This window comes from Talpa occidentalis, unplaced genomic scaffold, assembly GCF_014898055.3.
Source record: "Talpa occidentalis isolate TD23 unplaced genomic scaffold, MPIMG_talOcc4v2.1 talOcc4.5, whole genome shotgun sequence".
In the NCBI taxonomy this organism is placed as follows: Eukaryota; Metazoa; Chordata; class Mammalia; order Eulipotyphla; family Talpidae; genus Talpa; species Talpa occidentalis.
In genome coordinates this window covers 43,054,523-43,067,176 of record NW_023604861.1, presented here as the reverse complement: position 1 = coordinate 43,067,176, position 12,654 = coordinate 43,054,523, and the positions used below count along the sequence as shown (strand labels likewise).

General features: G+C 34.3%; 1 protein-coding gene across 5 annotated transcripts in view; it reads left to right on the top strand.

The window, feature by feature from the left end:
- Window positions 1-12,654, top strand: part of ZC3H13 (zinc finger CCCH-type containing 13) — an 83,379-nt gene that overhangs the window by 21,830 nt on the left and 48,895 nt on the right. For all 5 annotated transcript variants that reach the window (XM_054701847.1, XM_054701846.1, XM_054701845.1 and 2 more), the window contains exons 5-7: window positions 962-1,070; window positions 10,602-10,741; window positions 11,285-11,442. In XM_054701847.1, coding sequence (XP_054557822.1) covers window positions 962-1,070; window positions 10,602-10,741; window positions 11,285-11,442 — 407 coding nt within the window. The remainder of the gene's footprint in view (window positions 1-961; window positions 1,071-10,601; window positions 10,742-11,284; window positions 11,443-12,654) is intronic.

Below are 12,654 nucleotides of genomic sequence, written 5' to 3'. Positions count from 1 at the left end.
AAACATATATTCATACCTAAATTTAGGGAAAATTATAATATGTACTAGAGTTCTTTAGGGAAAAAAGGAAGGCTTTGAAGCTAAATTAATTTGTATTTTAAGCAGTCATATTTTATGTCTGGTAATGTCCAGAAAGAATTTTCAGCATTTAATGTTCTTGTGTATTTGTATCTTTCATAGTCAGTATTTGGACTGTTAATAAAAGTGAAATACTCTGGTGGGGAAATACCAACTCTATGACACTGGGTTTTTTCTTACCACTTAATAAAATGTGGTTGTAGTCTTTAGGTAGTAGACTAAGTTATAAGCTGAATTAGTATTGTTCATTTTGTCTGTAGACTACTATTCCACCTAGAATAACATATAAAACCTGTTTTTTCGTGGTCATCTAAAGACTAATTTTCTATTTCAGCCGCCATTTTGGTTTCATCAAATAGGGGAAATTTCTTTTAAGCAATTATACAATTATTGAGTTTGGAATTATCTTTAGGTGTGTAAGAAAATGCTGTAATGGTAATGTCTGATAAATCTTAGACAAGCAGTTTTGAGACCATTGTGAAGATGTAGCCCTTTATTAGTCATTTTAATAGTCACTTCCAAACCCCATTGTTGTATTTTATCCATTTTAAACTATTTTTCTGTGATTTTTCACATAGAAATTTAGCATGTAGACTGTCAAGTGCCTACTAAAGCATTAGGTTTAGAATACATTGTGTATTCTTAAGTCTTACTCTTTACATTTACCAAGTTTTTTAGTAAAATAGATTAGTCTTTTCATTGTGGTGCTTCTCTAGAACTTGTCACTTCTACTTTTAGTGGTAAGTGATAACTTGCAAAACTGATTTTTTAAGAAACAGAGATTAATCAGGTTAGAGGTATTCTATTACAGTAAAAACCTTGTACTTTTTTTTTTTTTTCAAATAAATGGTAATATATATATATGTATGTATACACTTTTTAGAAAGAATCTTCAAGAGGGAGACATAGGGAAAAAGAAGACATAAAAATCACTAAGGAGAGAACTCCAGAAAGTGAAGAAGAAAATGTAGAATGGGAAACCAATAGAGATGGTGAGTTATACAGATTTTTGTTTATATTCAGTTTACTGATTATTCAGTTTATAGGCATATGTGAACTTAAAACACTTTTCAACTATGATTTTACTGTTTAAGAATTGTCATATTTACTGGTTTTCACCTTTTTGAGTGGTAAAGGAGGCATAGTAGCAGTACAATGACTGAGAGAACTGTTTAAAGTTGCTTCAACTCTTAAAAATAAAACATTACAAATCTTGATTGTTCAAGGATGGGTAGTCACTAACCTTTCTTCAAAACTAAGGGATTAACTCTTAACATAGACTGAATTATCTTTATTTCAGTTTTTTGGGTAAAAAACATTCTGAAATGTATTGGGTGGTTCTTTAAAAAATCCCTTATTCTCTTTATAATAATGCATGTTAATTGCTGAAAATTTACATTTTAAAAAGTCTAAGTCAGTTTTCTCCTTGTCTTTCATAGTAGGTATTTCAAATCCTCTCCTTAAATATTCAGCCCTTTCTTGTCTCCTCTTTCCTTTCTACTACACAGAAATGCTAAAATTCTTCATTCATGAACTGCCTCAACTTCCTGCCACCATACCTCAAATTAGCTTTTTACTTATACCTAACCGATTTTACTTCCCATTTGTTCTGTGTAAGAAGCTTCCCTCCTGCTAGAGCAGATTATCTTCCTCTATATTCTGGATCTGATTTCCTCCCACCTTACAATTTTGTTCATTCACTGTACATTTTCTTTTATATCTTTAACATTCTTGACAAATCTTTAAATTCTTGACAAATTTTTTCTTCTCCCCGTATTTTAACCATCAACCTACTTATCCCCTTTTTGCAACTTAATTCTATACCTTACTATTACTCTACTTTTTCAGCTAATACTTAATCTTCTTGTTACAGGGCAGGGAGAGGGGCAGCCCAGACCCCGCAAACCTGCCTATTTTAATGGGTCCTGCCATCCGCCGCATCAACACAAAACATACGAGACTTTAATGGGAAGAAACTTTAATACAACTAGGAAACAATAAAGAATCTAGTTTCTAGATCAAGCACCCAAAGTTACCTGTCCCCTCGTGTGTAAAAGTCCATCCAAGCAGGATTGGCCCAGAGCAAGGCCCCAAAGCCTGCCACAAGGCTAAAGCATCTTCCAGTGGTGACCCACAGAAAAGGGTCAGAAACAACCAGACAAGCCCGGAAGGAAAAGAGCAAAATCAAAAGAAAACCAAAAACTGCCGTTGACACTGCAACAGGGTGGTCCCCAGGAAAGGGGGAGGTTCCCTGCCCCACCCAAGGGAGGGTGGAGCTGAGCAGGAAGAGGAGAAGCTGCAGAAGAGACTGAGGAAGGAAGGAAGCAGGATGGAGCCAGGAGACCAGGAGGAGGCGCATGGAGCCTAGAGACACGTAAAGAAACTGCGCTTGTCTTTTGGTCGTGGACTGGGTGACACAGATGTGGGTGAGACCTGTGGGGAGGTGACAATGGCAGCTTTTATCTTGATGTTGATTTTGCTCTTTTCCTTGCGGGCTTGTCCGGTTGTTTGTGACCCTTTTCTGTGGGTCCCCACTGGAAGATGCTTTAGACTTGTAGCAGGCTTTGGGGCCTTACTCTGGGCCAATCCCATTTGGATGGACTTTTACCCACGAGGGGATGGGTAACTTTGGGTGCTTCATTTAGAAAATAGACTCTTTGCCTTACCTGTATTGTTTCCTAGTTTTTATTAAAGTTCCTTCCCATTAAAGTGTCATATGTTTTGTGTTGATGCGGCGGATGGCAGAACCCATTTAGAATAGGCAGGTTTGCGGGGTTTGGGCTACCCCTCTCCCTATCCTATAACAACACCTCTCCACAGGTCTCACCCACATCTGTGTCACCCAGTCCACAACCAAAAGGCAAGCACACTTTCTTCACATGTCTCTAGGCTCCATGTGCCTCCTCCAGGTCTCCTTCTGGCTGCATCCTCCTTCCTTCCTCAGTCTCCTCTGCAGCTTCTTCTCTCCCTGCTCAGCTCCACCCTCCATTTGGACGGGGCAGGGAACCTGGAACCTCTCCTTTTCCTGGGAACCATCCTGTTACATTCTGACCCATGTCTTTACTAAAACTGTTCTTCAAGGTCACTAGCAACCTTCTTCTTCGCTAATTAAATGGAAATGTACTCGTCTTTCTATTCTGTGACCTTTCTGCAGCATGCACGTCCAAGAGCCCCTAATCTTGAAATATTCTTCCTTTAACTTCCATCTGTCACTCTTCAAATTTTCTTTCTGTCTTCCTGTTCAAACACTTCAGTTTTCTAAAGACTCTTTATATTCAATCTATTCCACATAGGTTTATCCCCAAGGCTTTACTGTAAACTTGTCAAAATGATCCTATTACAAGAGCCTTTTAAGAAATTCTTTTAAAGGGTGATTAAATATTTTTAATAGTTTGTCATACAAAAAAATTCACATGGCTATTTCTTAGATTTTCCCTTGATTTCAACTCACAGGTTTTGGTCATTATAAATCTATGGCTTAAAAAGTATCTGATGAAATATTGAAGCATGTTATTACTCACTTTGATTCAAAGATAGACTAAACTGGTTTACTAGATATAACTTCTACATTTTCCATCTAAAGTGGATAATAATTTCCATCTAAAGCCCAGAAAAAAATAATCTCTTTAATATTTCTCAAGCTTTTTATCTCAGAACATTTTTTGCTCTTTTTTGAAGACCCCCCCCCCAAAGAGCCTTTGTCTTTGAGGATTATCTGTTTCAATAGTTACATTAGAAATTGAGAACTGTTTTCAATATTTGTTTTTCATTTAACAATTGCAATAAGCCCAACATGTGTTTATGAAAAATAACTGTTTTGCAAGTCAAAAATAAATATTGTGGGTTTTCTCATGTTTTTGTTTATCTTTTTAATGTCCAACTTGAATAGCAGACATCTAGATTTTCATATTTGCTTCTGTATTCATTTTGTTAATATGTATTATATGACTTCTGAAAAGCACCATTGTATACTCATGAGCAAATGAGTAAACTAAGCAAATAACATAGAAATACTTTTAATCTTCTAGAGCTCCCAAAATTGTTTCAGGGACTCCCAGGAGTGCTCATACTACTCTGAGAATCACTTACCTCTAGGAGTGCCTTCTGAGACTTCTGCTTCCCTTCCTTTTGCTTAGTCTCCTTTCTACTTCTGATTTGTCCTACCAGATGAAATCATACCCACAGGGCATCATTAATATCTCTGTATCAGTGATTCTGATATCCAGAGCTCTCAGTTGAGCTTCCGAGACTGACGCATTTTCAATGCATATCTCCATCTGAGTTTTGTATCTGAAGAGCACCACTCTCCTAACTAGATTCCTAAAAGCTGGAGAGTCATCACTGATACCCCTTCTTTCCTTCCTCATACACATTTACTGAGTTTTGGTATTTCTAGCTACTACATTGCTTTCAGAACCATCTATTTCTCTAATTAATATTACAGTTCTTAAGATATATTTATAATTTTTAAATACATTGTATTAATAAAGCACCTAGTCTTGTGCCTTGCTTAGTCTTATCACCTCATTTTCCACTTGAAAGCTGTAATAATCTTTTTTAAATATATTATTTTGTACGTTCTCTAAAGTATAATGTACTACAGAAGAGAACATAATTCATGTGTGTGACATAGAATTTTCACAAACTGAAATAGATCTATATAACCAGCAAACAACTCAGTAAATAGAAAATTACTATTATGTAAACCCTCTTGTGTTCCCTTTCCAGTCACTGTCATCCAACCTCCACTTCCTAAAGGTGACCTCCTAACCTGATTTTTTTTTAAAACTTCTATGGTTTTTATCTTTATTTATTTATTTATTTATTTTTTAGATTTATTTATTTATTTATACAAGCACTGGGTACAGTCAGAAGCCCGGGAGGGTGAGAGAATTCACCAGAGCCAGAGCGGGGAGCAGAGCAGGCAGAAGGACCGAAGTACACTGCTGAGGGGAGCAGCGGGTGGCAGGAGAGGTCTGCACGCCATGCGGGACCCTCCTCCGGTGGCCGGGGAGCAGCCGGGGATTGAACCGGCGCCACATAGTCTGCAGGCAGCTTCACAACCCAGCGCTCAACTGCTGCGCCACCAGGGAGGCCCTCCTGACCTGATTTTTAGCCTCGTTCATTAGTTTTGTCAGTTTTTGTTTTTTTTTTTTTTTTTTTTTTTTTAATTTAGGCACACAAGAACTAGGGTATAAGCCAGAGGTGTGGGGGGGGTGGTGGTGGTGAGAGGATTCACCAGAGACAGAATGGGGAACAGAACAAGCAGACTGACTGAAATACACTGCTGAGGGTAGCAGCAGTCAAGGCAGGGGGGGTCTGCTGTGTCATGTGGGTTGTTCCCTGGCGGGCCTGGCATGCTACAGTGGCCGGAGATAGCTTGATGGTGCTGTCTTTAACCCCTGGTGCCACCAGGAAGGCTTCAGTTTTTGTCAGTTTTGAGGTCTGTGTAAATGGAATTTATGGCAGGTACACTTTGTTTCTATGACTCACTATATTTCTTATTTGTTATTGCACATAGTTGTAGTTCATTAATTCTTTTTGCTATATAATTATTATATACTGTACAATATTCTATTGTTGATAAATACTTGAGTAATTACTACTTTGGGGCTAATATGAATAAGGTGCTGTTACTATTCTTAGTCATATCTTTTGGTAAACATGTACCCATTTCTCTTGAGTTTTTGCCTGAGAGTAAAATTACTGGGTCATGAAATTTGCATATATTCATCTTTGGTAGATAATCTCCCATCAGAAATGGTTGCCATTACCCATATGCTTTTTAAATCTTAGATATTTTGAAGATGTGTAATGGTATCCTACTGTGGTATTAGTATGCATTTCCTAATACCCTATGAAGTTGAGAACTTACTCATGTTTGGTGACCATGCATTGTACAACCCATGTACAAACTATTCCAAACTTTTGCCTAGTCTTTTATGGTGTTGACATTTCTTTATATATTCTGGATATATAAGATCTTTGTTATATGTATTTATTATACTTATCATTTGTTTTCTACCACTTTGTTAAAGAATAACCTTTTAAAAGGTTAAGTTGGTTCATTTTATTTCTGTGTAAAATTTTCTGATTTCCCATTGCCTTCAAGATAAAGTACAAATTCTTACTGATCCTACAGAAGTTGTCATTCTGTGGTTGCTACTGGTATTTCTAGTCCCCCTCCCCATGTCTGCAGTAGAAGAGAAAATGTATGAACACATTTTCGTTATCTTGGAGGTGGGTACAGCCTCTTAAAATCAGGCATAAAACCCTGAAACTGTAAAAGATTTGATTGTATAAAGATTTGAAATTTCTGTATAACTAAACAAATTAAAAATAGGTTGATAGACATATTTGACATGTGTAGAATGTGTAAGCGTAAAGTAAAAACACCATATAAACATACAGAGTTTATGCATGTGTACTTATGTACTACTGTGTGTTTGTATACATATATACTTACATAATATATTCACATATACTATTATACACAAACATGTAAAAGGAGCTTTCACAAATGTGTAAGAAAAAGATAGTCTAATTGAAAAAACAGCAAGAAGAGATAGGTGGTAATTCACAGAAGAAATTGAAATGACCAATAAATGTTCGGGCTTATTATAGGGAAATACCAAGAAAATAAAAAAGAGATAGTTTTTCAGGTGTCAGATTGGCAGAAATGAAAAATATTAGTGCTGTCAAGTAAGAGTTTACGTTGGTAAAGCTATTTTGGAATGCAGTTTAACCATATTAAAAATTACACTTATCACTCATCCAGTAAATTTAGTTTGAGAAATCTGTCCTAAAGAAATATTTGCACTTGTAAATGTCCAACAGGCACATGAAAAAATGTTCACCATCTCTTGTAATCAGGGAAATGCAAATTAAAACTACAATGAGATACCATCTTAACACCAGTGAGAATGGCACATCTTAAAAAAAGTAGCTACAATAAATGTTGGTGAGGATGTGGAGAAAAAGGAACTCTCCTGCATTGCTGGTAGGAGTGCAAATTGGTCCAACCACTATGGAGAGCTGTGTAATTCCTCAGCCTGCTAAAGATGGAGTTTCCATATGATCCAGCAATTCTACTCCCAGGTATTTACACAAAGAACACAGAAACACTAATTCAGAAGGGTTTATAGCAGCACTATTTACAATAGCTGTGTTTATAGCAGCACTATTTACAATAGCTAAGCTATAGAAACAACCCAAATGCCCAAAAATACATGAGTGGATCAAGAAGATGTGGTACATATACACAATGGAATATTACTCAGCAATCAAATAAGATAAAATTATGCAATTTGCAGCAACATGAATGGAGCTGGAAGGGATCGTGCTCAGTAAAGTAAGCCAGAAAGAAAAAGAAAAATACTGGATGGTCTCCACTCATAGCAGGAATTTAGCAAACCTATTAAGGGACCAGGAAAGAGACTAATTATAATAAAGTAAAAATCAAAATCAACAAGCAGCTATAAACCAGAGACACACTACAGGGTGGCGGGGTAGGGAGAGAGTAGGATCAAAACAAGGGGGGAGGGGTGGGAATTGTATGGAAACTATAACCAAGATGAAAATTATACATTGTGTAAAATGGAAAATGATGTAAAATATATATAAAATTAAAAAAAAATTTGCACTTGTGAACTAAGGTAGATATCAACTTATTCATCGAAATTTTGTTTAAACAACTAAGTGTCTATCAGAAGAAAGTGGTGAAATTATAATTTGTTTCTATGATGAAGTGCTTTGCAGAGTTTAAGATGAAGATGTTTATTGACATTTATATATGACACGCAAACTCTTTCTATAAGGCAGTGTGGGCAGGTTTTGTCTCATTATTTTAAGGGAGAAAACATAAATGCATGTTTTTAAGCATACAAAAGGAAATTATTACTAGTGTTATTCCCGGAGTAAGATTAGGAAATAGGAAGAGCATAATAGGACTTTCATCTTTTACTTTGTTTACATATGAATTGTTTAATACTAAAATTTAATAATGAGCATATACACATTAAAAATAAATGGAAGTGCTCAAATAGTTTTTAATTCTTACACGTATACTTCTGTAGATAAGTATACGTAACCATGATTATTTTCATAAGATAGATTACTAAAAGTAAAATCTTTATATTGAAGGATGTGAATGTTCTTAAGACCTTTATCCATATTGCCAAATTATTTCCTAGAACAAATGTACTAGCTTCTGCTGCTACCACCAGAGAATAAACATGTCTTTTAGTTGTTCCTTTACAAACACCAGTATTATAATTGGGGATAGGGAAGGATAGCTCTTTTATACATGAAAAACATATTTACATATCATTTGCATTTCTTTTTGTGATTCTTTTGCCTGTTTTTCATTTAATTAGTAAGACTTCATAAAGAATGTCAGTCATGTATTTTTGTTATACTTAAAAATTTTTGCATTATTAAATATGCCATTCTAATTTCAATATTTTCCTGATAACAGGATCATCTATATGAGTCAGTTTTTAGTTACTAGGCAATAACTTTAAATTGTAAGATATGAGACAGTTTCTAAATATATAAAATGATTTTAGACTTATTTTTGAGTTCCATCCTATATTTTGTGGCTTCTGATTTTGTTTATTTTTTTTAAAGATTTATTTATTTATGCATACAAGAGCTGGGGTACAGGCCAGAGGTGTGAAGGGTGAGAGGATTCACCAGAGACAGAGTGGGGAACAGAATAGGCAGACTGAAATACGTTGCTGAGGGGAGCAGCGGGCGAGTCAGGGGAGGTCTGCTGTGCCATATGGGCAACTCCCTGACTGGCCGGGAATCAAACTCTTGCTGCAGAGGCTGGGGGCAGCTTCATTGCGTCTTAACCCCTTGCGCCACCCGGGAGGCCCCTGATTTTGTTTGTTTTTGGTAAGGAAATCCAGTTGCATCGCATTGTGCCTAATTTGCAGCCCATCTAGGCTAGTAAATCATCTAATTTTGACTCTTAGCAGATACACATAAAGTAAGAATAGTTTCTGAATAAGGACTTGGGAGATTTTTCTCTAAACAAAATATATTAGCTATAGTATATTGACTTTGACATATATTTTAACTTCCCAGAACTATCCCCCCTGAGTTGAGTGGTTGGGGATTAAAGACTGTAGGCCAATTACTCATTTCTTATATGTGTGCTGAATTAGTGATATTTCTGGATAGCAGTTTTCAGGTGGGCAGAGCATTATTGATCAAGCCTTCAAAAACAGTTTATCATTCTTCTCTATTAATTATTCTTTACCTGTGGTATTTGGTTAAGGAATTTTGTTTATCTGTTACTAATTTAAGAACCTAATCAAACCAGATTTTTGAGCCCTATTCTTCACTGATGCAAATATCTCAGTGGAACACAGAAATAGTAGTGAGAGGTAGCCACTATTTAATTATATTCAGTATCTTCAATTATTTTATCTAGTAAAAGCTTAAATATTTAGTAATTGCCTTTTGACTAAAGTGTGAATGTATATTTTATGTATTTGCTGGGAAATATACTCCAATATAATATCAGTAATCAAGTTGAGCCAGATAGTAAAAATACCGCTACTTTATCAGTTCCTAAGCATGAATGGATAGTTGGCATTCTAATGTATGTTAACAGTGGTGTCCATTTTTGTGCTTTAAACAATCAGTGGGACTACTCATTGTTACTCTTTTTGGTTCACTTTATTTCTTTACCCCAATTAAAGAAATGTGTTTTTAAGTGCTAAATGTATAGTTTGAGAAGCACATGAGTTTATCAGCAGTCAAGCCCCGCTTTGAAATGAGTGCGATTCCCTTCTCTGGACTTCTTGGCATTTATAACAAATGAGTGTGAAAGATTGGGTAGCGGTTCCAATAACCACTAAAAACTGCAGGTGTAATGAAATAGTTCTGTACAACATTCTTTTTTATTTTCACTTAACCTTCATCTACTTTTCATTGGAAAATATGAATGGAAATAGACATAGTATCAGATCCATTGATAAGACGGACAGTTTTTAATCTAAGGAATTCATATAAACCACTTGTAATGAAAATGTTCTGAATCCTTCAGAAACTAGCTTATGTACACATTAATGTTTAAATTTGTTAACTTTAGTTTTCGTTTTTAATCACTTATATCACTAATTAAAACAACAAGATGATGGAAGCAATGTTACAATAATCTTTAATACTAATGAATCTTTGAAAAGATCAAGGGGGATAATAATGTGCAGCATAAAATATTGAAGGTTTTATCTTTAATGCTTAAAATTTACATTTGGATCATTTAAAAATCATGTCTCACCCAACCCCTAGAGTACTCAAATCACTCCCAGAAAACCCAGGAACCTTCAGAATGTTTGACTTTCCTTAAATCAACCACTGACTTTAATTTTTTATAGAAACAGTGTATGTGTCTTTCATTTTTTAAAGTATCTTATTTTAGTGAAAGAATCTGCCATTTAAATTTGTTAAAAAATTCTCTAATTTTTCATATAATCATAGTTTCTGACAGTAATGGGATTTTTATTTTAAAGATTCTGACAATGGAGATATTAATTATGATTATGTTCATGAATTGTCACTGGAAATGAAGCGTCAGAAAATACAGAGGGAATTAATGAAATTGGAACAAGAAAACATGGAAAAGCGAGAAGAAATTATTATTAAAAAGGAGGTATGCAATTTGATTTATTGAACTGTAAGTAATTTATTGATCAACTTACTGTGTGTAAACCACTTCATATATGTCAATAATCTTCACATTACTAGTAAATTAGAAGATTAGCAAATATAGTTAGGAGATATTTTTGCTGTTAAACAAATGAACAAAACTGAAGTTCTGTTGTCTATAATCATCAGCTAATGTAAAATGGGATTTGACTATGTGGGTGTCTATATTTTAGACCTATGCTACCTCTAGAATACTTGTTTCTTTTGTAAAGATTAGGGAGATAATTCATTTGACTGTAATTTGCAGTATTTGAGGATATTTTGAAAATTTTTTTTTTCTTTATTGATATTAGTGTTGTGTTAAGACAGTTAATTAACCTATTGGTTAAAAGCATGGGTTTAGGAGTCAGACTAATATCAATGCACAGTGCTGTGATAGTACTTACTATTTAAACTTTGGTATGATTGAAAAACATGCTTTGTTATCTAATTACAATAACAGTGATTGGAAATGTTTCTAAATTATCCTACTGAATTCTTTTGAAAGGTTTCACCTGAAATTGTTAGATCAAAATTATCTCCATCACCTTCTTTAAGAAAGTCTAGCAAATCTCCAAAGCGAAAATCAAGCCCTAAGTCATCATCTTCAGCTAAGAAGGACAGAAAGACTACTACAGTATCTTCTCCCTTGTTGGACCAGCAGAGGTCAGTAGGGTAATAAATAGTGCTAGAAAAAAGTATTTTTTTCTAAAGTGATATTCAAAAGAATTACTTAGTGGATTCTAACATGGTATTTTGATACATTCCATATTTAATGGAAGCTTTTTTCTTCTAAAAAAATGGGGAGGGTAAATGTTTCAGTCAAAAAAAATAGAGACTCATAAAACAAATGCCTGTGTCATATCTACATATACTTCAGAGCTTTTTAGTTTTTAAAATAGAAAACATAAACATACATTTCCTGTGTTCTCATGAGTTTGTCGTTTATGATACTTGTGCATTTGTTTTCCTTTAATGATATGTATTATTTTACAATATATTGTATTTTCATCTACTTAATCTGGATGTACCTTTCCATCTGTAAACTTTTTTTTTTTTCACTTTTTTTACATTATTCATCTATGTAATTATATATATATTAATATAGCCTTAGTTCTTTCATTTTAGTATATATACTCTACTTTTCTGGTAAAAGTGATAAGACTAGATTTTTTTGGTAGTATATATGTAGCATATGAATATACAGAAGTACTGTAGTTGAAAAATTAAAACAGATGATTTTATAAACTGAAAATAAAACAAGAGACATTTTTTCATTTAATATCACTCTGTATGACTTAAATTTTATTTTTACTAAAGTGCATGTGTTTTAAGAAAAAAGCTAAACTAAAATCTTCTTCCCAACATTTGACCAATGGGCATATCTTCTCTCTTTGAATCCGTAATGAAACTCAAATTTATGTCTCCTAATTTCTAGAGGCTTGAGTCCTTTTTGGGGGCATAGATTAGGATATCATCCTGCTAACTTTATTCACTTTATGTAGTGTCCACTTCACTGTAATATAAACATTCATTCACTTGCCCCAACCCATTCATTTTATAGATGTGAGAGAAATCTTCAAAGAACAATTTTAAGTAGTTTATTATTCCATTGAAAGCACTCAATGATTTTCTATTCTGTTGAATGTAATTCAGATTCTTTAGAATAGCATTCATACTTAGATCTTTTTAGTCATCTCCGTAGTTTCTACCAGTCTTCCTATCCTCTTTCACCTTCAGTTTTTAGCTCAAATACTATCTTTTCTGTTAAGTTTTCCCAGTTTTCTTTATTGAAGTTTCTTTTCCCTTTGTCAGTATGTCTGATTTTATTTATACCTTCCTCTTAATAATAATTGCTGTTTGCATTATAATTCTCTG